Genomic DNA, 25995 nt, shown 5'->3' with positions numbered 1-25995 from the left:
CAATATAATGTAACGTATATGCCAGAATAATACACACAAGACCCCTGTCTCAGACTCAGTCTGGCCAGCTCAAGGACACAGCCCGGGAGGCAACAGCATGGGGGGAACCCTGGCGAGCTGTGGCCTGTCTGGTTAGGTTATGTTAGCACCTTTAACGCCTCGATGTGTTTTCCCAGTTGCCCGTCACCAAACGCTAAGTAGCTCTCGGTTCCAGGGGATAGAAATTTGCCTTCTGGTATTCAGTTTAATTGTTGATCTCTTCCTCAGCCAGAACTGAAGTCACACGCTTCCTGAACAGACTAGTCCTTCAAAACTGAATGTAGCCAAGCAGAGCCTCTGACAGCGAGTACCAGGAAGGTCGTACACGTTCCCCATCTGGGTCTGTAGCCTGAAACTCTGGCAGGGCCAGCCAAGTCCTGTCCTCTTCTTAAACTGACTCCCAGGTAGTCCTCACTGCTAGGATGTTATCTGAGTTGTCCCCGTCCTCTGATCCTGCCAGCTAAAGGCTACCTGCTGCTTGCCACCGCTTTGTTTTTCTCCTGAGCTGTAGATGTACACACCACGGAGAAGCTGATTGCAGCAGGGGTTGGCAGCATGCCACCCAACTTCCCTTGCATGCAATCAGCAATACTTGCTTGCTATTTGCATGCACGGCCCGGATCGTAAGCAGGTGTTACAAGCCACTATCTCTGCCTGATCTGCTCTGTGTGTCTTCAGTTCCCCCAGAGCCTTGAGCCTGTAGCTTTTGTGGCTGTAACAACTCAGGGTTTTAGCTCAGATGATTCCTGGTTCAGTAACTGCTTGGGTCTGCCATGATGGCGCGGTCACATTTGAATTTCTTTTCCTGTGTGCAACAGAGTTTTAAGGACGGTAGAGTTTGCAGTCTGTATGCGCGTTCAAGCAGCAAAATGCAGTGCTCCTCGGTGCAACTGCTGCCTGCCTGTGAGGTTATCATTATCCCCGTCAGTGCCAGTTGCTGCTGTAGGCAGGGCTTAGCAGCCGCTTTGTCTTTCAAGGAAGATCCTTATCTGAGGAGGCAGGCTTCTCCATCAGATATTCTGTATCAGAGAAAAGTGTGTACTTGCCTGTGTATGTAAAGATAGTTGTACTTGGATACAGACCTAATCATTGATCCTAGTCCAGGGCTGTTCTTTGGGGTGGGATTTTTTTTGGGCGGGGAGAAAGATCCCTGCATTCCAATTTTTCCTATCAGAACCTTTCTTCAGAAGAAAAATGTTTTTACGCAGAAGAAAACATTTTCCCAGATATCGTTTCCCTAAAAAATGCCGACTTTGTGTATGTTTTTAGACTGGAAATGTCCTAACCCAAGCATTTTAAAATTTTATTTCATGAATTTGCAGTAGTACTCATCATTTCCTTGCCTCTGACCAGTAAGATCGATGCATAGGCTAGTCAGGACTGGGTCTAGACGGTTGTAAGTCAGCCCAGCACCCCAGGTGCTTGGGGTTCACCTACCACCTCATGCCTTAATGTAGGGAGCCCCATATTTTTTCTACTGAAAGGAAGCAGAGACTTACAGGAGATGTGTCATTTAGGAACCCCTGCCTCACATCCTGGCTTCAGTAAATCAGAGAAGCAGCAAGTCACTGTATCCTTACCTCTGACGGAAAAGCCTGCTCTCTTTTAAGAGCTGTCATCAGAAGATCTCGTATTCTTGTACCTTTCTACACAGACAAATTTATAGCCTGGAGATAGTCTCAATACCTTTAAGGAGTTTCTGACACAAGGCTGTGATCATACAGGATTGCGCCACAAGGAAATTCTTCCAAGGGGCACCTTCCACACCCTAGCTTACTCTAATTAAAGCAGAAAAAGGGAAGGGTTATTTTTGAAAGGTTGTGCATCCACCAAGAAAAAGCTGCTGGAAAGGATGAGCACAGTCTGAGCTCCTTGCAACACGCAGCATTAGGCAGCATGGGGTGAAAGCTCTCATTTTTGTTGTTCGAAGGCCATCTCTGCTGATTGGTGTGAGATGTTGCTCACAAATGTTGTACAGCAAATACTGGAACTTCAGCAGGACTCATGCAGATATTTGAGGGTTCCTTCGAATTCAAGCTTAGTCAGGCCCACTTATGTTCTGGGCTACTCAGGGTTATTTGGTTTTGTTACGTGATCTGAGATCTGAGATAGAAAACTGCTGATATTTGTAAATGCAGAGCAGTGACCTGACTCTTCCTAAGTGGGTTAATTTCAAGCTGAGGGGGATTCTCGTGTTTACCCAGTAGACTCTAACTATTGACATTTTTTGTGATGATATCATGAGCCTGGTAATATCTGATTTGCACTTCGGTTCTTGTGTAATCAGAGGATTCCAGCAGCTGCACTTTTCTAAGTTTTCAGAATTTCTGTTTGCCTCCCTGGTTGTGGAAAATGTTTGCAAAACTAACCTCAGAAACAACTGCTAGGGGAGGAGGGGAGAGAGCAATAATTTATTATTTTTAAAGGCTCATGATTTGGACCATGTCCTGTGAATTTTGAGCACTGGGGGTTTAGCAGCATACCAGCTTTCAAAGTGAAGACAGTGTCTGTGTGTTCACGGGTAACCCACTGCTTCATCTATGCATCAACGTTACGGGTCTTTTGAATGCTCGGTCTGCAGGGTAGGTGAGTCTGTTGCTGCCTTTGTTTTGGAGGTCTGCTCCATTAACTCGCATTAAAGTAGTGTGTGCTTTTAGTTTGGGAGGTTCCTCGTTCAGTTTCTGGCTTGCCAGCCATAATGGCCGCTGTGTTATGTGCGGTTAGCTTAGCTCCATAAAGAACATGCAGACCCTGTCAGATGCACTTTGAATAAGGCAGGACTGTGCCAAAGCCTTTATGAGCCTGGCATGCTTCATTTAGAAAACCCAAGCGCATCAACGCAAGGAAATTGATAGTCAAAACTTTTTGTCAACATTTGGAGTTTCAGCAGGCAAAAAAAAAAAGGATAACAATTTCCTGTTTTTAAGCATTTCTAGAAATGCAGTTTGGTAACTCACCAGACCTACATTTCCCACAAAATAAACAAAAAGCGTAAAGCAATGCATTTTTTATCCCGCCACTAACACCCATAACTCTGACCTGTAGTGACTGCTTCTCCTTCACTAGTAACCTCAAAATATAAACACCACACAAAACCCTCTGAAAGAAGATGTATAGACCTTCAAATGACACTCCAGAAATGTTACATACTACGTATCTCTTTGGTTGGTTTTGGACCGGCAAGTGCAGGCAGGTGGGCAGGTAACGGTATGAAACTGCAGATGAAGCTGCTCACAGCAAGCAATGCGAATGCTACAGCACCCAGCAGCCACCTTTGCTGTTTGCAGAAGTCAAGTTAACCTTAACTCTTGCCCCACCCAGAACAACACAGCAGCTAGCAAAGCAACCCACCGGTTTTGCATACGGGTTAATGGACCCCAAAGGATCTGATTCAATCTGCAATCCTGGCAGATGGCAATTTCAGACAGCGCTGGGCAGCTGTGGGCCCCTTGCAGGTGCTCACCAGCTCAAAGAGAGAATAAGAGTGGAGTTACTAGTTTAGTCATGACTCTGAGCGTTTGTTCTTTTTCTCCTCAGGAGGCTCTGTCGGTGGTGAGTGACGACCAGTCCCTCTTTGACTCCACGTACGGCGCTGCCACTCACCTCCCCAAGGCAGATATGACAGCCTCAGGGAACCCTGACTATGGCCAGCCGCACAAAATCAACCCCTTGCCTCCTCAGCAGGAGTGGATTAATCAGCCTGTCCGGGTCAATGTAAAAAGGGAATATGACCACATGAATGGATCAAGGTAAGGAAAGACCCTTTCCACATCTACTGCACCTTAAACAAAAGCAAAGCACGTATCCTCCATTCGTGCTCTTGTCCTACATGTCAACAACCTCCACTCTTTGTGTAGGACTATATCCCGCTCCCCCTGGATTTCCTTTGTCACTCATGTTTTAATGGCCTGAGGATCTTGCTCTTGCGGTTCTGCAGCATGCATCTCTACCAGCCTCCACGGATGCTGTACAGACTGGGACGTGAGGCTGCCAGGACAGAGGTCATGCCGCAAACACTGTTGTAAATTACACATTTCATCACTTGGTTCAGCATCCCACAAATGTGCCATGGTTCAAGGGGCTCCTGAAGATGGAGCTGGTCGTGCAGTGATAGTTGGTGTTTATACCAGTGCTCCAGAGTGAAGCTGGTGAAAGCTGCGCTAACGGCCCGGATGGGCTTCACCAGAGGGCACTGCGCATTGCATCTGTAACTAGCTTCGTGTTCTGCCATGGCAGAAACAAACATATGAAAGTGGAGAGCTGTTTGATGGAGAAGGGACGAAGAGGAGTCTGAGGTCCTTTATGACAGTCCACGAGCTGTAGCAAAACAAAAGGCATATACTCACGTCTTCTGTGTGAATATATGCCACTGCAATTTCACCACTGCTGAAAAAGAGAGTTTGAGCAGTGATGTTAACCATCAGAGGGACACTGGCTATGATGTATCCCCTACAGCTTGTAGCCAGAGGTAGGAGGCCTGCCCCCACCAGCTGGATCATTTCCCCATTCAATGAGAAATTCAAAGACTTGAAAATATTTTATTATCCCAGCTCAGATTGAGTCTTTTAAAAAGCATTTCCATAAGTCCAAAGCCTAGGAAAAAAATTGCACCCTCTTAGCCAAAAACTGTAGGTGTAAAATTTTCAAATCATTTACGTTTTAAATATATACAATAAAGAAAACCAAATTTAGTTTTTAGTGTTATGTTTCAGAACTAATATTAATTTTAAATTTTATTTTAATTTCAAAGTCACAAACATCTCTAGCATGTGTACAATGTTAATACAGGGCAGTGAAACAACCAAGGCTTTTTTCTTCTTTAGGGTTAGTTTAAGGCTTCTGTAACAGCCTATTTTCCTGGTTTCTGAGAACCTAGCAAAGTGTAGAGTTTGAAACAGAAAGCAGGCTCGCACTTTCAGACTTCTATAGTGAGATGATGGTGTTAAAGACTTCAAACAGCCGCATGTTTTTTTTCCTCGTAAGTATACAGTAGATGCTGATTTTACTATAAGATAAAGGTCTTTGCGTCAGTTGGCCTTTGATGGTGATCATTTGTAGACTGAATTTGATCTTGCCCCGGTTGTACCTTAGTATCATTTCTGGACTTCAGAAGAACTGCGTGGATCTTTGCACTAGTGTTTGCAATCTCAGAGTTGAGGCTGAAACATAGGAAAATGAGTTATTTCCTGAAAAATATCATCCCTGGATAACACAGGCGAAAGGATGGATCTTGAAACTACCAGCAGGTTGGGCTGATAGTCATGAGGACTACCTTTGGCTATGGCTAGTCTTCTTAAGCCACCCCTAAGATCTTCAAGCGGGCAATGCAGAGTGGGATCCTGACTGAGTGAGCGAGGCTTGTGCGTGGTGCTGTGCGGGTCTGACCTCTCCATCCTCTGTGGAGAGGTGAACCAGTCATGAGAACTGAGGCGGCAGAATCGGCCCGGCATATGGCACAGGCAACGGGGTCCCACGATGGTGTGAGGAAGCCCTTTGTAGCACTGCATCAGTTGCTCACACCCATAGTGTCAAGACCAACACACAGAGAGTGTTTCCTTAATTTTATGCTACTTGTCTGTCTCACTCTAGCAAATTTTGGAGGGCCAAGGGAACAAGTTGTCCTGTCACTTCTGCTGAGCTACCATGTATTTGTGCTTTCCAGATTTGTAAGCATGTTTTGTAATAAATTCTCTGTGTGGGGGCTACCTGTACATCCAAAATTCTATGTAATGTTCTCATTGTACATGTACTGCATGTCTAGGGCGTCAAACATAGTGGGCCGTCCTTCCATTGTGATCTTTGCACTACAATTTCCTCATCTGCTCAGAAAAAAAAGGGAAATAACACTGCTCTGACAAACCGGTTCATTAACAACTGCAAGTGCTCTGATATCCATCAAGAAAGGCCCTCTACAAGTGTGTTTATTCTGGGCAAAAAGGAAATCCTTCTTTATGGCCTTGCTCAAGACCACAAGTTTCTTAGGCAGAAACTAAGTGTCCTCAGTGTCTCTAAAAAAGGGGTAACAACTTCCCAACCCATTAGAAAAAAAGAAAAGACTGTTTTGAATGTCAGAACTAAGCCCTGAAATAGCTTCCAGCCTTGCCTTTTGATAACTTGTTAGCAGAAGAGCTCCAACCCACCCAAGAAATGAGAACATTCATCTGACTTATCCATTTTCCTCTCATATTGATGGCTAAAAATTTGCCCTTTCCCCGCATGCCCATCACAGTTCATTGTTAGGGGTTGGGCCACTCCAGTTCCTTGTCCCTCTGCCTATCAGCTGCCTGGCAAACCTGACACACCATCTGAGCGGCAAACGGCGATCTCAATACAAATTCACTTGTACTGCAGACTGAATAACAAAACCGCCCTCTAATAACCCTCCCTCTCTCTCCACCTCTCCTTCTCCCCCTTGTTTTTTGAGCACACTCTCTTACCGGGTTCCAGCTGCCTCATTAGAGGGAGCAGGCTTTATTCTGTGTTTCACCTGTACTTGAAACGCTAGTGTTTTCTGTGTGTTGAGAGAATGGTTTATGTACTCTAGGGAGTAACAAAGCTATAGGAAACCTGACAGTGGAGGGAGCAGGATGACGGTAAGGGACAGTGTCCAGCTTTTCTTCTTTTTCTTAGCAACCAGAAGCAGGTCTAACTGCCATGAGGTGTAGCGTGATGAGTTGGTTTGGTCCTCAGCAGGGTGGGAGGAGGGGTCTTTGAAGAACCTCTCCAAGCCTGTGTCGCAGAGCCATCCCCCCAAGTGTGAAACAACATCGAAACCCTGACCAGCTTTCCACCCCCTGCCAGGTTTTCCTGGTTTACTCCCAAATTGGGAAGAATTTCCCAGGTAACGGCATACTGTGTATCAGGGATATTCAGGCAGAGACAGGGATCTATGTTTTAGAGGAGAAGATGGGACTTCTGTATTATTGCAAGACTCAGAAGTAGAAATCTTGTGAGATTTTTTAGTATTATCAGACCTAGATGCAGGAAATGGCCTCAGAATCTGTCCTTGCCCTCAGAGACAGCTGCTCGCTCAGAGCAAAACCCAGTGCTCTGCTTGTGTTTCACAGTGATTAGTGTTCAAACACAAGGCAGTTAAAATCCAACATAGAAAAATTAAAATCCTCGTGCTCCTTACGCCCCTTTAGGCATTGGGAAAGGGAAATGGTCTTGTGTTTTTAGCACTGACCTGTTGCACGCAAAAAATAGAAGTCCAGCTTTTCCGTGGTTTTGGTGTTCTGTAAACCGTTCCCCTCTCTCTGCATCCATTCGGGGGCTGGAGCGTGGCTTGCAATCTCTGTTCTTTGCTGGGTTTGTGCTTTTCATTTATTTCATTTATAGCCTGTTCAGGGAGAGATCTGTCTCCTACAACGTGCTTGTACGGTTCCCAGCGTACTAGGCCTGGATTTCTGTTGGGACCTTTAGATGCTTTTGTGATATAAATATAAAAATGTATATTTAAAAAAAAAAAAAACCCCAAACAAACAAAAAAACTTTTCACATTTTAAATTCCAGTGAATAAAGGAGTAGGATTATTTAAAAAAAACACTGGGTAAATTTTAACCCAATTTACAGTCCATTTTAATAACAGATTTTTCCTTATACTTTACATAAATTCCAAATGCAAAGAATGAGTCAAACAACAGACGTCCCAAACTTTGACTGTGTTTACTGAGCTACTGCAGATCTGCATTTGTAGCTAAACTCAGACAGTGATTTTTGAAAAGATGTTACAAAATTTGTATGATCTTCAAATATGAAAGGTTATTCTAACGTGCTGGATGTGTGCATGGATGCGGGCAAACTTCGCTGTGTAATTCCGACTGATGTTACAAATTTTGCCTGGCTAAAATAACGAAGCCAGTGCTTTGAAAATGCTTTGGAGACATTCTCTTGTTTCAGGATATTAAAATAATGCGAAGGTTCAGGGATCTGAGAACATTTTTATGCCACAATAATTTTCTCAAAACAAAACAAAGGGCTCATCTATGATGTCTAGAAGAATAAAAATCCCCTTTAAGTAGCGTGTGAGCCCTCTAGTGGGATTCACTGTGTTGTTCTAGTCCCCAGCCAGAGCAGCAGGCTGTGCAGTTACCTGCTGTTTGCATTTACCTGGGTGTGATAAACATGATTCTTTTAGATCCTGCTGAGCCTCTGTGCTTTCCCCATGCAGTTTGAGTTTTGTAACCTGTACATCTCTTTCCATCCCTTTTACAGCTGTCCCTTCTTTCTGCAGACTTACAGCCTTTTTCAGTGTGAACCTCCACCTGAGGCATTCATGAGAGTGGGACAAGGCAGGGTTAAAGTGCAGTTAGGTGCAGGTTTCGAGGAGCTGTGATTCTGCCCTGCTAGCTCGGTTCCCTGCCTGTCAGAGGGAACCACAAGCCGCATCACAGCATGTCTGTTCTTACTTCTTTTACTGAACAGCAACAACAACAAGATTAAAATAGAATTTCAAGTGTAAAGATTAAAACTGAGATGACCAAAGGGGGACTTACACCAAAAAGTAGCAAACTTAAAATGAAAACAAGGTGGGGAGAGAGGAGGAATGAAGGGGTAGGAAGAAAGGGATAGAAAGTAGGAGGAAATATCCCACTGACCACAGCTGAGTCAGGTTCAGAAATCACTAAAATCCCTTATTTTGCTCTTTCGAACGAAAGCCAAAGGTGATTCCTAGACAGAGGCCCTGGGACAGTAATTGCTTTATTTCCAGGTGTCTGGAACACAGGCTGAAGCTGTACAGAGGATTTATTAGTCAATGCCAGGCTAGCTGCTTGTCCGTTTTGGCCAGTCTAGCATAAACTTTCCCAAAACACCAAGCTCTTGGCATCCCCAGAGACTGCTAGTGGAGCTGCTGGAACGAAGAGTCTCTGGACAGACAGTGGGAATGGGTACTGCCTCATATTCCTTGGACTCTGCCACTGCCACAGTGAATATACTTAAGAGATCTTGTGAAAGCAGCCTATATCCATTTACCTTAGTAGATCTGCAACATTTTCTGCCCAGAACCTGAGCAAGTCCAGCAAGTATAGCCACTTGAAAGTCTGAAGTCTCAGTGAAAAGTCAAGGATTAATCTGGCATCTGAAGTCCCCCACACAAACCATTTCAAATAATGACGAAATTTTAATATACATCTAAGTCTGCTTGTGGGTAATGCATTAACGAGGAAAGGAGCTGTATTCAATGAATACGCCATTCATGGCTTGCAATTCCCTGTTCTCATTTGATACTGTAGTTGCTCCTCACACTGAATTCTTCTTTGTGTTGCCCACAGCTACACCTACCTTCTGCTGGGATACTGTTAAATCCCTTGTCTTAGGCTGGGGCAGTTCGGTGATGGGCATCCAGGAGCTGCAAAGATGATTCGGTCTGGTAGTGCTGTCTCATTCCCCAGTAAAAGGCTCCATTTGGATCTGGTAGGAAATGCTGGGTTACAGAGGACACAAAAGTAAGGATCTTCCCTCTTGCTGTCATTAAAGATTTCACAGTACTTTTCTTAAGGGAAGGGCAGTTTGGTCTGTGGCCAGCAGGTCAAGAGAGGTTATCCTCCCCCTCTACTCTGCCCTAGTGAGGCCACATTTGGAGTGCTGTGTCCAGTTTTGGGCCCCTCAGTTTAAGAGGGGTGTGGAACTCCTTGAGCAAGTCCAGTGGAGAGCTACAAAGATGATCAGGGGCTGGAGCATCTCCCTGATGAGGAAAGGCTGAGAGACCTGGGTTTGTTCAGCCTGGAGAAGAGAAGGCTGGGGGGGATTTCATCAATGCCTATAAATATCTAAAGGGAGGATGTCAGGACGATGGGACCGGGCTCTTTTCATTAGTGCCCAATGACAGGCCAAGGGTCAATGGGCACAAGTTGGAACACAGGCAGTTCCACCTCAATATGAGAAAGAACTTCTTTACTGTGAGGTGCCAGAGCAGTGGCACAGGCTGCCCAGAGAGGCTGTGGGGTCCCTTCCCTGGAGACATTCACCCCCCGCCTGGACGCGGCCCTGTGCCCCTGCTCTGGGTGTGCCTGCTCCAGCAGTGGGTGGGACGGGGTGATCTCCAGAGGGCCCTTCAAACCCCCACCATGCTGTGAGTCTGTGATTCTGTCTCCTGCCCAGTTAAGTTTTGGCAATGCTATTCCCATTTTTGTCTGTCCTTCTGCTATGACATCAGTTAGCTCTGGAACCAACCATCCTGAAAATTTCCCCAGAGGGAGAGGAGGGATCAGCTCAGCCCTGCGGACACAACCCTGTCAGGTACACGGAGCACATTTAACATGTCCCACAGGGTTAATGGAGTGGCTTCTCTTCCCGCAGTGGTGAATCAGTGGTTGGTAAGGACACCTCAGTCCCTTAAACTTCTTTTCAGATCTCACCCTCCGACACTTGGTTGTCTGGTTTTGGCTACAGACCAAGGCAGAGGATAAGCAGGGTCCTAGCTGCCAAGCCAAGAGTCTGCAGAGTGAAAAATCATCACAAAACCACCGAGGAGATATCTTACAGTGTCGGTGTTATTTTTGTTACTTCGCTGTGTCGGTCATGTGAACGTGCACAGTACTCAGCAGAGAGAGCAGAGACAGCCAGGGACCCTGTGGTCTTTTCACGTGTGTCATTTCATACCAGTAGAAAGCATATGTACTCCGAGGCAGAGAAGCTTTTTAGAAGATGTACTTATCTGAGAGTCTGGATACATCCTGTAGTTCTGTATGAATATTATATATGTAACCATTCTACCACAAATATTGCATATTTCAACTGAGGGGGTTATTTTCCAGGGAGATTTAACTACAGAGCAGTGGGGTGAGAGTGAACCCATTAGAAAGACCTTAGGCGGCAGGTAGTTGTTCCAGCACTGCTAGTTCCTGGGAGGTGCCGACTGCAGGGATCTTGAAAAAAAATTTACTGTTGACTCTGAAGAAGGGAGGCCTTCACCCCGAAGGAATCCATATGCCCTCACTGCGTGGGGACGTGTGTGTTCGGGTCTGCCCCACCAGCTGGGCTGCCCGTACCGTTTAAAGTCAGCACCTGGTCTCCAGGCAGGGAAGGCGAGGAGGTCGGTCACCTCCCGGGGACGGCCAGCGCAGAGCCAAGCAGAGTCTGACACCCTGAAGCATGGATGCTCTTAACATTTCACCGAGTCTTCTCAGGACAGCCTGTACCTTGGGAAAGAATAAGATCCTTTGTGCTGCTTCAGGGCTTTTTCTCTGCCAGTATAGGCAGCATTTAACACCTGACACAGAGTATTTCAACAGAAAGTTAGAAATGATCACATTCCCTGTGAAAACCTTGGTGTCCCTGCAGTTGCTCAGACTCTCCTCTGCCACGGGGACATTAAACCTTCAGCAGTTTCCCTCTCTGAAGGCGGATTTTGGTTCCCTGCCTGGAAAAACAGTAGGCGAAATAGTAAAAACTTAAATTCAAACATGTGTAAGTTATACATCTTATTTCCATTTTCAAGCAACATTCCCTCAGCAAAACATGAGGAAAAAATTACCATCTGCCTTAGAATATCTCGGTGGAGCATTTATCTCCCAGCCATGATAACTGAATTTCAATAATTTCTCCCTCCCCCCCCATTCAGATTAAGAAACAAATTTGTTTAGTGTCCAAACTTGGAACTCTTGCCAGCTGAACTCAGAGGGTGGGATTTGGTGCACTGTCATAGTTCGTACCCTTCAGCGAATGGTTTCTTCCCAAGCCACTTTGCTTCTGGCAGAGAAGAAGGTAGGCTGTGTGATTAAAGCAGTGGACTATACTGCACTGGATATGGGCTCTGTGCTTGCTCTGCATAGAGGTGGCACACTAATGCACCCTTGTAAAGGTGAGGGCAGCAATGCTGCCCTTCCCCAGGACATTCTTCAGAGCTGGGATGCGCTGTGCACATGTGGCAGGCTGTGGACTGGTAGTTTAAGTGACCTTTAGAGCTAAAAGCATGGGTTACCACTGCAGCTGGAGAAAAACAAATTCTGTGCTCCTTATCTGTGGTTTGGAGGCTCATAATTCTCCCAGAGCAGGACAGAGAAAGCCTATTGCTTGCCAAGGGTCTCCATGTAGTCCAGGTCTTAGCACAGTGCCACCTGAGTTGCTAAATGTTCCCTCCTCATCACTCTATCGCCTCAGATGTAAAACTGGAACCAGAGCCTTTTTCACACACCGTTTTTGTGGTCTGAAGCTCTTGACTCACGCCTAAGGCACCTAAGATTTCTAGATTTCCTATCCAAGTAGTAGACAAGCCTGGGACTGTTTCACTGTTAAGAACAGACAAGATCAGTTACTTTCAGCCCTGTAGAAATAAGACCCTTTAGGTCCCATGCTAATATCGTAGCGTTCTCCTGTGACTATCTTGTCATTTTGGCATGGGTATTTTGTGTTCTTGGTTAATGATATGAAGGGGGGTGTATCTGTATTTCTGATGAGCTCTGCGGAAACGCCTTAGGTCATGAGGTGAGAAGTACAGCCTTTCTGTCACTTGAGAGACTCCACTATAACAGAAAGATGGTGTCCAGTGTTGTCTTTAACAGAATGCAGGAGTGAAACAGTCCAAGAAGGGCTCCTAGGAGCATCAAGCTGTATCTGAAGGATTGCTAAAGCGCAGCTGAGCAACAAAGGGCAAAGGGAGAGTGGGGGGTGTAACCGATAGACCTATGCGACAGGCACTTGCTTTTTATCTGGTTTGTGAGTTTTGGTTTTTCAGAAGTATTGAGTACAATGTGACACCTACCATCGCCTTTGTCTGAAGGTCACTCTTCTTTGCACCTCCAAGTCTCTTTCCTCCAGCCGGTTTTGTTATCAGAGATCCCCTCCGTGAGACTTGTGATTCATAGCTCACCTTATGACATTCATGTGACAGGCCAGCAATGGACTCTCCCACATGTGAAGAAACTCCCCTTAACTTGTCACCTTCAGGATACTTGCCTTTTCTGTAACCCAAACCTCCTTCTGCTACAGCAGCGATGAAAGGTGCACAATAATGACAAGTCATCTGTTTCCTTTCGCCTTTCAGGGAGTCCCCCGTAGACTGTAGTGTGAACAAATGCAGCAAACTCGTCGGAGCAGGGACAGAGTCCAACCCGATGAGTTACAGCACCTACATGGATGAGAAGAACGGGCCTCCTCCCAACATGACCACCAATGAGAGGAGAGTCATTGTCCCAGCAGGTACCACCACCATCAAACTCTCTGCGTCGTATTTCCTTGCACTGTCTTAAATATCCAGCTGAACAGATAAGGCTTGTTTATCTGCTCTCTGAGGAATTTTCTTTCTTGCAAACCATGTAAAAAGTAAGGAAAATATCAGAGTCTCTGGCTAGTGGGAATTTCCTGTGTCCCAGTGTATGTTCTACCTTGAATCAGAACAAGAAGTGGATAATTAGTGCTGCTTCTTTTTTTTTTTCCTTGGAATTAAGCGTTGTTTTGGTGTGTTGAACCAAATCCATATCCCGTCATGTGTTAGAGGAGAAGCTGCAGTGCTTCCTGGGACATGCATGGTATGATCAAAGAGCACAGTTCATAGGCAAGAATAAGCATGAAGTGGACCCAAATTATAACTCCCATGGCGCTCTGCAGGATCCAGATGCACTTTCATGTCATATTGATTCAAAATGAGCTATTTTGTTTTCATTTTTCTGTTAGAAGTAGAAAACCAGAAAAAATTATATTTTGCAGGAACTAGATTATCCTTCCAAAAATTGTTACACAGAAACATTCCTGTCCAGTTCTCTGTTTGTATTCGATATCCACATCTGCTGTCTGAAATTGGCAGGATGCATTAGATGCATTTGGAGAGTCAAGGAGCTGTGGCAGGCCACTGGTGAAGTCTGAACCTGGAACGAGAGGGAGTCTTTTCCCTGCAAAGTTTATAAACACCATAGATATAAACAGGCTAGGCCAGGAACTTTCCAGCAAGAGAGATATTATGAGCCAAGTCCTGACCCAATTTACATCTGAAACTTCTACCGATTTCAAGGGGTGCAGCTTCTCACCCAGTGTTGTGAGGGTTTCACCGAGGGTTGTCGCCGATTCAAGCAGATGAACAGTTGGCAGAAAGAAATGTACTCGTGGAATTTAGTTCTGTTTTCTGATCGAGGCTTGACCACGAACAGATGACAGTTCCCAAGCATTTGTTTGTCATTTAGGATGAAAAGGAAAAGCTTGAACTGAATGTAGTGAAGGGAAGCCAATAAAAGATTGACAGCTATCTCAAAGTACCATTTAAGCCATTGTTAGGATCTGCTTAGAGATACCGGCTAACCTAATCGGTGACAGCATCAGATACATTTTCAGTGTCAACATTGTCTAGAAAGGTGTTAGCTGATACCAAATAGTCATTATAGTAGTAAAGATATTCAAGAGGGAACATTTATCATGCTCTTCACCATGCTATTTATGCATATTTAAAAAGACCAAGGGTGGGCTAAAGTTCAACATTGTTCTTGAAAGAGGGGAAATTACTTCTAGTGCCCTCAGTGGAAGAAAAGGTTTAAAATCTCCTCTTTGAAAGAAGGGAAAAAAGGGACTTTTTTACTCCTCATGAGCATCCACAAATCAAAACCTTGAGATAGTTGTGAAATAGCAGTAATTTACCAGACTTTGGAAGACAATAATGAACATCATCCCAGATCTCTGGCTGCAGGATATGAGGCCCAATTCATCCAAGAAAGGCATTTGGAAATTTTAATATAATCCAGAGTAGAGATTTATAGCGCATTACGGTGAAGATAGGCAAGAATAATGTCACATTAGGCTTGCAATAGTAATAATAACAAACTCTAAGCCATGTTTCAAGAAGGCAGCTTTTCAGAGACCATTCAATGTCTTTGCAGTGATAAATAGGCTGAATGAATATATGAAATTCAAAAGTGTTTGTTTAAAGGGAGACCACAAATTCACTATGCCCTCTCAATGTTGGGATTTTTTTTCAAAACTCAAGACAAATAACTCTTTTAATTAAAAAAAAAAAAAAAAAAGAATCCTCCCTTGAATACTTGCATTGTAAGATTTGCAGTCTTTTGCCAGTGCTTAGAAAGCAGAATTTAAATTAGCTATTGCCAAAACATAAAGGAAATCCATCTTTCCTTCCCAAAGCAGACTTGCAAAGGTGTGGGGTTGTGAGTTCCATGTCTAGAGTTCAGCTTTAAGCAACCCAGGTTTACTAGAAATTCAGTGAGGAAATCTCGTAGTCATAATTCCAATATTCCTTGGTCTTACTTCTCCATTTCACGCTGTTATTCTGGAACTCAAGTGTCCAGGAATGCACCAGGTATAGCTACTACCTGACCTTTTGTGTCAAGGGATCCCTGCAGCCCAAGCACACACAGTTTACAATCCTGGGCCAAGGCATTATTTTATACACTATGAAATGTGTGGCAGAGGCATTTCTTGTCCCTCCCCAAAGCACAACCTACCAGCTGTGTGACGGCTACATGTTTCTGGTGCATTTTCTCAACTGCCTTGCCACCTGAGGTGCTTGAGGTTTATCGCAGGGGAATGTACCAGCTGCGACGGACAGATCAAACATCTCCAAAGTTTAAGCTGGTCTTTGCAATCCTCTCCAGCTGCAGTGGAACATGAATTTGCAGCTTAAGTTTTGAAATGGGGTGCATGGGGAGAAGCAGCACAGGAAACATCTGAAAATGTAGATATGCTCTGAAAATGACTCTGTAAAAATGGTATCATGGCACAAATTCTTGCTGGGACTTTCTGATCTAATGCTCTTTTCGAAACTCAAAGGATGATTTCTTTTTTTAACTACTGATGCAGCGAACCATCACCATGGGGTCTGAAACACCAGCCGGGTTCAATCTCTCTTTTACGTCACCACCAGTAATAAAGATTCCACAGCTGGAGCTTTGCTGACAGTTGATAATGATGCATGAGACAGTATAAAATCCACATTGCCCTCCAATAGCTGTGTTGGTTTTACAGGGCTAGCGGAGGTAGAATTGTGTTCTTGTCAGCGGGGTGAACAATTGTGACTCAGAGATACATGGCAAGCTGTTCTGTTTAAGCAATAATATTTCTTTTCAGAGTCCCTTTGCTGACCGTAAATACCGCCATCCTCAGACTTTAAAATGCCATCTGTTGGGACTTTGCAATGCACTTGCGAAGGATGGTGTGACTTATACAGCACTGATGTAATCAGATAGCATTGCAGAACCGAAGCTGTGACAAACATACCCTTTCAATAGGATGAGTTTGCTTTTGGAAGCTTTTTTCCGGAGGGAGAAAAGTCACAGTCAAATGTCACTAATATCGTTCCCAAGCATAGGTATAAAATCCAGCCAGGTGGGAGACAAGCGAGAGAACTTACCCTGCCAGTGGGTCAGTGTGATCAATTTACGTGCACAGTGCTTGTTCATCTTGGCGAAATGCATTGGGATCAGTAAATTAAGTCCATTTGGTTGTGGAAACGACGGTTAATGCTTTGACTGGGCTACAGTGAGTGCTAGAGGCATGAGGCTTGCATATAGTGTTACCATCCTTTGTGCTTTTCTGCCAGATCCCACCCTATGGACCCAGGAACACGTGCGCCAGTGGCTGGAATGGGCTATAAAGGAGTACGGATTAATGGAGATTGACACCACCATCTTCCAGAACATGGATGGCAAGGAGCTCTGCAAAATGAACAAGGAAGACTTCCTCCGAACCACCTCCCCCTACAACACAGAAGTTCTGTTGTCTCACCTCAGTTACCTCAGGGAAAGTAAGTATTGCCCTGACTCATCCCAGCCCTAGTGTGACATGCTGACAGGACAAGTTGCCATGAGTCCTGAACTTCTAGGGCTCTTTTCACAGGGTAAATAGTAGCAAGGATGAGGGAAAAAGAACAGAGAAAGGCAAGCAGAGAGAGCAAACAATGAAGAGGAATAAAAAGTGGGTTGGAAAGTTAATTTGAAATGAGATGGAGTTGGTGCTATCAAGGAGGTGAAGAACTGAGCAGGACTCTTAAAAAGATTAGATGGTCTTACAGATAATAAAACCAGCTGTGACTACATGATAAAATACATAAATTTGCTGTGGAGATTAAACCAAACATGAAGTCATGGGTCATGGGCAAATTATTCCATAACTTTGCAGTTATAGGGGTGTCCACTTTCCCCGAAGGCTTCTGGTAAAGACTGCTTCAGAATAGGACCCACAACTGGCCAGAATTGGAGATTTTCTATGTTCCTGGAGGGCCAGATTTGTTGGAAAGAGGAAAAAATGCAAGAGCAATTCCCCAGATGTAAGTGCGCGGAAGCAGACATCATGCGTATGACCTAGTACTCAAAGAACGAGTTTTGCTGAATCTCTATTGCTGCTGTCTGTCCCACGCTAGAGTATGTGATGGCTTTATTAAGCCCCTAAGGCAGAAGCTGTGAGCAGTCTTCTGAGCTTTCTGGAAACGCATATGCCAGCAGCCCAAACCAGAGTGCCCACATCGTCATCAACACACAATCTTGAGGCTGGGAGTCTTAGATTCAGACCTTTCTAAGACTTCCTGTGCGAACATGAGCATGGCCATAGCTTCCAAATGTCTCCTCCTCATGTACAAAATGGAGGTAAAAGCATTTATTTCCTTTCTTCACAAAGGTGTGCTGAGGATAATTTGTGTTTCGATGAGGCTGGAGAACTGTAACTAAATCCCACATGGTCGAATATTTTTTCAAATGAAACAGCATTTGTAGGAATATTATTATTAGAGGACTGAAAAATGGGGAGAAGCTGCCATAAAGCGAGGTGGGAGGGCAAGGAGAGAAAGAAAAGAAAAAGTATATTTTCTCCACTGGGACATCAAATTGTAAGGTAAAGGCAGCTGAAGATGTCTCCATGTAGCCAGTGCAATAAAGCAGCGAGACCACGTTTAATTAGGGGGTTTCTTCAAAGCTGTTCAGCGCTGGTCTCTCCCTGCCTCTGCTAAAATCAGTGGGAGTTTTACAGATTACAGTGGGACAAGAGTTAGATCACAGATGGGTGCCTCTGTAAGCCCCACCTTTCTTTTTTTTTTTTTGAGAAGTCGAGCCAAGGAAATGATTCACAACAAATAACCAAATTGTTGGATTTGAACAGTTTTTGTCCCTTGCGACCTCACAATAAAATAAATTCCCAGCCAAAGTAACTTGCAAATTCCACCCTGTTTCATCAGCAAAGAGCTGCTGGTTCACAGAACTCTTCAAGATTATTGCAGACACGAACTAACTTTCTACCTAAGTTTTACGTACAGAACTAGACTCTTTTACAGGAAATCGTAAGGCAGCTTTGTGGAGCCAGTGTTGCTTTGGCCAAACCTGCTGACTTTGGCCGGGCAAATCAGACGGTTTGTAACCGGAAACATTTTTATATTCCCACAAGATTTAGATTTTTTAGTTTCCCACAAGTGAGACACTTGAATTGTCTTATTGATAAGACCTGAGAATTGACAGAAAGAGATGAAGGAGGAGTTGTATGGTTTTTGAATCAAAGAACCAGGATGAATTTGAAAAGCCTGGCAGAAGACTTGATTTCTTCTGTTTCTTTAGCTCCAGACAGCATCTTCAGTGATGCCTCAAGTGTTAGGGATCTCCTTACTTGGGGTGTTCAAAGTGAGTATCAGAGGAATTGCATCCTTGCTCTCATGGCATAAATCTGAAGACCTGGATTCAATTGTCACCTGTACCATTTGCTGCTGTCCATTTGTTCGAGAGCAGATTCCTGATTGATCCCCCCCTACCTTTAGGTACCTGAAGTCCCTAAATTAGAAGTCTGGCCACGGTGGTCTCTGTTTATAGAAAAGAAGGAACAGGGCACATTGAAATTCAGGGAAGTAGTCCTGTAGTTCACACATCACCTTTAAATGCCTGAAATTAGGAGGAATAAATCTTTGCTTCAGTTCCTCTGTGCTTCAGTTTTACTTTCTGTGTAACATGGAGCTAGTAATCCTGCCTTCTTGTTGGTCTTGTCTGTTGAGATGGCAAATCTGTGGGACCAGGAGTGTGCCTCATGTCTCCCAAGACCCAGCACCATGGAGTCCTGATGCAGTTGCAATGCTTAAGTGCTGCTGCAATGCATGCTGAATAATAATCATCAAAATATAATGTTCTGCCAGGGGAATGCCTACAATGATTTCTGTGCTATTAAGCTAGTGCAGAACCTGAGCAACTTTGCTGGATTCAGACAAATCAGTTATTCCAATTTTATGTGGATGCATACGAAAGGAGAATTCAATCCCAGTCCTTCCCCAGCTTTTACGGTTATAAATTTCTCTCCGTTCAGCCCCTTGGGCTGTTCTAAGACGTCATGCGAGTGCTGTCCTTATTAAAGCAAGCTCCTGTCTGAGTGGAGGTCGGGCAGCCTCTGAAGAGCATTCCTTTCCATGCAGCTGTTCCTAGCGCTGCCTAATGACAGTCTGGTTTCTGGATTGCTGGTTAACTCCCTCACGGAGTAACGCCTTCGAAAGGAGCTTATTGTTTTTCCAGACTGATTTCCAGCGGATGTTTAGTGCCGAGCCTCTGAGCTCAGTGCCATGGGGAGATGGTCTTTTTTCATTAATTTTCCCCTTTTGTAAGGTTGTTTGTTTCAGAGACATCCAGCTCTGCTCCTGCTTAGGGTGGAGAATACGTGATGGCAACAAAACACAGGAGAACTCTGGGGAATTGCAGATCTGTAGGCTAGATTACATCTGCCCAGTCTCTCTCTGGAAAGGTGTTCATCTTCTCAGGATGTTAAGCTGGATATGTGATGACTAGTGAATCCTAAACTTTGGTGTTTGTTTTCCAAGAAACAAAGCTGATCTGAACTTTCTAAGCCTGTTTGCTAGCCAGGCAAGGAGACTCACTGAAAATTAGCTTCCTCAGAAGGCTTTCAATATTTTACACTCCCGATCAGAGTTCATTCTTAGAACTGATTATGAGGTATGTTATTTTGGCACATCCAAGTCCAGATTGAAAAAATAAACCGGTAACATCTGCAAGGCCTCAACAAAAGCTTAATCTTAGTTTTGGAGATAGAAGGTTCAGGTGAGTTATGTAATATAGTCAAGACTAAACCAAATTCATATCACAGCACCTTTAGTCTTCAGGCAAAACTTAGGTCTGGATCAGAATGGTGCAGTTGTTTCCTGTTTCCGTAACCGATTAAAGCAGTCAGAAATTCAGACATCTCTGATCTTTAGGAGATTTCAGACTTGCAGAGCCCAGTTCTGCAGCACACTCTATCCTCTGGAGTCTCCCAAAACACCCCCCAGTAGTTTTTTCAGGGAACTTACTGTCCCCCGCACCCCCGAACAATTATCTTTCTTGAAGTTTTTCTTCCAGTTTCCTTTCCAAAATTGTGAAGCCATGCCTTGGCCTTTTCTTCTAGTTCATCCCCCTGCACCTTTGGACTCCAGACTGACTGACTGCTGTGACGGTATCTTTTTCAAACACAGTCTGCCTGGTGAATCTTCTCCAGTCAGCCGGCGGGCAGTGGGAAGGGAGATTTGGATGTTTTCATGCTATGTTTGGGATGAACATCAAAAGAAGCCTGAACTGTCACCTCCCGTCCTTTTCCTCTCTAGTTATGGGGGGTCGGTTGTGTGTGGCGTGTACAAATGAAAAGAGCCTGAAGGGGAAAAAATGAGACTGTGGTGAGGAGCAGAAAACGGCTTTGTGGTTTCGAGCCATATATTAATGCCAAACAAAACTGTACTGCTAAATGCAGCAGAACCCTGATTCTACCGGGAGATGTGGAGGGAAGGCCACATGGCCTACAGAAGGTCAGGATAAAAAGATTTCCAGGTTAAACAGGCTTCATGATTGTGAAACCAATATATTCCTGTGTCTCAGAAGGATCAGCTGCCTTGTGAAAAGGAAGCCTTTATGGGGAATAAACTTTCCTGCTCTGGTTTTCATTCCTTTGCCATCTTCCTTTCTAATTAATACAAGGGAAATAAAAGAAGAAAGAAAAAGGTGGGAGGAACCATAACATGTTTAATATTAATTATAGAACAGCCTTGCACTAATAATACTAATAATACCAGTGTTTCCAGAAAGATCTGGCTTAATCCAAGCTGCTGCTGACCCAGTGAGGGGAAGGGGGAAAAGAACAAAATGAAAATTCGTCGCAGCCAAAGTTTTGCCCAAAAATGAGTAAGGGAGGGAGCAGCCTGGCCTCTGTCTGTCTGTCTGTCTGCTTCTCTCTGTCCTGAGCTGTTTCTCTGGCTTTCTCTCTTTTCCTTCTTCATTGAAAACCCTTAATAGGAAACACATTTCCTTTTCTGTGGTGTTCCCACCAGAAACCTCAGACTGTCGGGCAAAGGTGAGAACTTTTAGCAATTAAACTGGGGGAGGCGCCGTCCCTTTCCAGTGACTTGGGCTACATTTTTTAGCATAAAGTAGCTATAGGTTGATCATACAGGCTTGTTCGGTGCTATTCATCACCCCACCCCCAGCCAGTCGGTGCAACCAGGCATTTGCAGCCTATTTAGTCATAGAAAACTATGTTTCTGAATTCCCCAGCACTTCCCTGTCTGGGGCAAGCTAGGCTGGGCGTTGCATTCAGGATCTATTTCAAATAACCTGAAAAGGAGCGGGCGGTGGACAGGAGTTTCCCCACAGATATTCAAGAAAGAAATGCCAAAGCCAGAAACCATCTGATGAAAACATGAATTAAGTGGACAAAGCTGTTACAATTTCTCCAGCAGCAGCAAAAGACCAGTCAATCTCTCTAAATATTTAAGCCAATCACCTTGGCTCTCTGCAGCCTTCACAGTCAGGGTACCCTTGGGATCCCTTTGAACTCATTCCCTCCTAGTTTATCATGTTATCCATCCCAGTCTTTTGAAACATCCCCTGTCCCAGAGCATCTGTTTGCATCCCTCCTCCACTCCCTGTAAGTAGTCTTTGCTTTCCAACAACTTCTACCTCTGTGTACATGCTGGCTTGTGCATGTCTTTGGCTTTGTTTGCACTTGGGGAAGAAAAGAAATCCATAGTAACACAGGGCTAATAAGATCCAGCACCTGCAATGGCTATTACTTCTGGCAGCGAACTGCCTAATCCTCAGCTCTCACAGGAAAGCGAGACATACTGTGAATACTACTGAGGGGCAAGTGAGGTCAGTGTTATTTGGGATCATGTGGATTAGAGGAATGTGGAGACTAATCAGTTCGTGTTATAGTACCTGCAAAGGAGGTATTCTTAGCCCTGCCAAAGAATCCGAGGATGCTCGGGGTCAGCACAGCATATTCAGAAATCTACACAGTTTGCTGGGTGTTGCTTAGGACTGAGTAACTTAAATGGGACAGAATGTCACTGAGCAGAGGCATGTGTAGATATGAATAGCAGAAGGTGTTTGTAAATACACTTCTCATCCATACCAGTCCACAGCGAGATTGCTGCCCTGCTCCAGTTCACATCATCAGTCCCGACCAAGAAGGGCCCTGGGCCTTGTTATCAGTGTCACTGCCTGATGCAGTGGAACCTTTTTCAGAGAGCTGTAGGAAAGGTGAGTGTAGAAGGCTATGTAGGGTAAACACATATGACTAGACAGCCATGAAATGTGTATTTCATGCTGGCTTCCGAGAGCTCATAGGGCCTCTTTGTCCGTTTCCAGAGGATTTTGCAGGAGAACCGAAGTAAAATGCTTAGAAAGGAACATTTCCACCATAGACGGCAACACAAAGACCCTGCCAATGGCTTCTTATTTGTGCTCCTCTTGCATAGTTTTGTTTCAAGCGGAGCTGGATGGAAAGGCCACTCTGAACCAAGAAAGCTACTTTCAAACTCCACAAAGCATGGAGGATGCTGGAATACCAGTGAGATTTTTGCAGCTGTTGGCCCAAACCCAAGCATGTGACACTCTAAAAATGTTCGGATCCTGACAGTGCAATTCATGTCACTTCTACTGTATGTTCCTCAAACAGGAAATTTCTCTGTCGCAGCTGGAGGGAGAGGAAAACTTCTTCCTGATCCTGTAATACAATCTGTGCCGTAGTAATTTCTAGAGGCTCTGTCCTAATGGATATCGTACCTGTATAAATGTACTGTACGACCTCAACCTTTTCAACAGAGGACATCAAGGTGCTCTGTGGAGGCAAATGTCTTTATTTTGATTTGCAAGTGGAGAAACAGTAGCACACATGTGACACGCAGCTACCAAGCTTTTAAAAGAATTTCATATCCATTATAGAAAATGTGTGCCTAATTGTCTGAAAAATTTGGTCTTTAGATCCTAGTGACAGCATTTCCTACCTGCCTGCATGGATCCCCACTGGCAGAGCACATTCAGACTGCAATAACTCCTCTTCTTTTCATTACAGGTAGCTCACTGCTGGTCTACAATACTCCATCCCACACAGAAGCTTCCTCACGTCTTGCCACCAAAGAAGGTGAGTCTTTTGCATATAAATGTCCTGGCTTCCTGTGCTTTCATGATGTTTTTGTCTGGGTGAAAGCTAGAGCTTTTTTATAATATCCTTGGTGTGAAAGTGTTCTGATCTCCTATGCATGCACAGCGTGGTTGAAATGGAATAATTCACAATTTGCAGCTCCGTCCACCCTGGAAATCACATCTCTGCTTCTCCAGCCAACATGGTGGCATAAAATGTATATCTGTCGTTTGCACACTTGTGTATTACTGAGCTGATGAACTGATGGCATATTTTCTGTTCTCTATGTGAAACAGTTTGAAATCTCAGATAGAATCATAGAATCATAGAATGGTTTGGGTTGGAAGGGACCTTTAAAGGTCATCTAGTCCAACCCCCATAGATACATAGCAAGGATTGAGACACTATTTCTCCCTGAGAGAGTTCATTCAGTAAGTTTCAAGGATAAAATTTTCTTACAATAAATTCCATTACTGAATAAAGGCCACTCAGGTCTTCCAGAACCATTCAGGAATCTGTCAGCTAGTTTCAACCAGCAAGGAAGACCAAGTGTATCTTTTTGACACTTGCATTTTGGAACATTTTGATTTTTTTTTCCAGTAACACCAAATTTTTAATTTATTATAAATTCTGATCATGTAGGTGGAGCTTAGAAACCTTGAAATTTAAAAGGTAATAACACACTTGAGGGTCCTTCAGGCTTTTGAGTTGTTTGTATATCCTTCAGTCAGGTTTTTCAGGCTTTTCTCGGCAGATACAGCCCTATTCCTTTTCCTTATTTTTAACGAAATACCAGATTCTCAGTCACAATAAAATTATGGGGGTTGGTGCGATGGGTATGATGCACGTGCCTTACTAGGTAAGACAGTAAGTCACTAGTCAGCCAGCTGAATTGCTAAAGGCCAAATAGGGTGTTAAAGACCAAAAATCTGGTCCTGTGCTCTCTAAGTCCTTCCGTAGGACTAGGAGCCTTGAGTTTGGTCTTCCTTTCCCTTTGCATAACTGCAGGAACATTGGTTTCATTCACTGAGCTGTGTTCAGCTCCTCCATTTGAGAAGCTTCTGGGAAAAGTGTGAAATCTCATGTCTGTCACACGAGATAACCCACCTAGAAGCAGCCTGCTCTCATGCCGAGACAGTTTCCTCACCTCATATACAAACATGCCTATGCTTTTCAGGAGAACATGGCTTCGTTGATGAGCCACAGGTTTGCATTTCAAAGAATAGTGGGGAAAGGCAGAAAGTCTTTTATTTAAGCAGCTGGAGAGAGACAGAGAAAACCCCCCATTTCACTGAAAGGCGAACCGAGATCACACATTTAACAAGCTTCTGCCTGGTGTGTCTGGCTGCTTCATTGACAAGCTCTGCTCTCAGAGCCAGCACTTCTTTCTCATTGCACCATGCTGCATTTCATCTCCAACATCTGTCTTGGACCCCGGACACAATATCAGTGCTGTTTTTTTACAGCAGCTTCTTTTGTCCAGCATATAACTATCCACTTGAGCTGCCTGTTCCCTGGCATGCTGTTCTCTCTTTATGAGACAGGCATTAGTTGATAAAACATGGTAAATTATAGAGACAAAGCCATTCAGGCTTTTCTGTGGCTATTTTGATGCTAACAGTCATCTATTTAAAATTAATAAAAGCTAGGCTTGCTCCTATTTGAATAAAGCAGACACACATGCACATGTTCCTCCACAGTTTCCCCCATAAACATGCACGCACATCCAAGATTGCTCTTTCTGTTTCAAGCCAGGTGGTTGCTAAAAATAAAGGGAAGAAAGCTGTGATTTTTTTATTAAAGAGAAATGCTCTGTGGAAAACTGCAGTCCCCTGAATTTTTTATACCCTTTATCTTTGCAAGTCGGGCCTATAGTCACCCGAGCAAAAAGAAATTGGAGGGCAGAAATGTTCCTCCCCCTCCATTTTTACTGCCCTTGAGTGTGTTTCTTTAGTGCAGCTGACAGAAGTTTGCATTTGATTTCTGTCAGCTAGGCGTTTTTAACTTTACATGGTCCTTTCATCATGTGTCAATAAAGGACTAAAGACACCCGTGGGACAGTCAAATAAAAATTAAGAACTAGCATAGAAATGTTGAAATCCCATCCATTCCTCTTCCCTTTCTTCCTACAATGCATAAATTTCCTCTGCATTCATTGGATGTCTGAATACTATGCTAGGATAAACCAGCCCGCTTCAATATACTGTAACGGATTCACGCGCCAAATACTATTCGTGAGATAAGATGACAGGATAAAAGGCACGTGAACATGACAGGCTGACAGATAAGGAATTGGGGGAGCGGAGTGAAGTGTCTTGTCCAATATCACGGAAGAAACTTGTGACAAACATAAAACCGGACTTGGAATCCCTCAGCCTCGGTCTGGTCTGTTAAGCAACAAGGTTTTCCTTGCTTCCTTCTAAGGATTTTTAATGGGCTGGCTTTGAGATGATGATATTCTTTTGGAAAAGGAATTTCAAGTTAAAAATCGTGATTTTTAATAAGTATTTTCTTGTCTCCTTAGCTGCTCAAAAAATGAAACATTTTTCTTTATCTTAATGCATCTTGAACCTACTAATCTTCTCTCTAGGCCTGTGAATAAAAACAGACAAATTTTTCTAAGCACCTTCCCTTGAGGATTCAAAAGCAGCA

At 44.1% G+C, this 25995-nt stretch overlaps 1 protein-coding gene across 4 annotated transcripts in view; it reads left to right on the top strand.

The window, feature by feature from the left end:
• Positions 1–25995, top strand: part of FLI1 (Fli-1 proto-oncogene, ETS transcription factor) — a 91326-nt gene that overhangs the window by 48103 nt on the left and 17228 nt on the right. For all 4 annotated transcript variants that reach the window (XM_075116071.1, XM_075116070.1, XM_075116073.1 and 1 more), the window contains 4 exons: positions 3577–3788; positions 13025–13179; positions 16520–16723; positions 23275–23343. In XM_075116071.1, the coding sequence (XP_074972172.1) occupies positions 3577–3788; positions 13025–13179; positions 16520–16723; positions 23275–23343 (640 nt within the window). The remainder of the gene's footprint in view (positions 1–3576; positions 3789–13024; positions 13180–16519; positions 16724–23274; positions 23344–25995) is intronic.

This window comes from Phalacrocorax aristotelis, chromosome 22, assembly GCF_949628215.1.
Source record: "Phalacrocorax aristotelis chromosome 22, bGulAri2.1, whole genome shotgun sequence".
NCBI lineage: Eukaryota > Metazoa > Chordata > Aves > Suliformes > Phalacrocoracidae > Phalacrocorax > Phalacrocorax aristotelis.
This window is presented reverse-complemented; position numbering and strand designations above follow the sequence as displayed.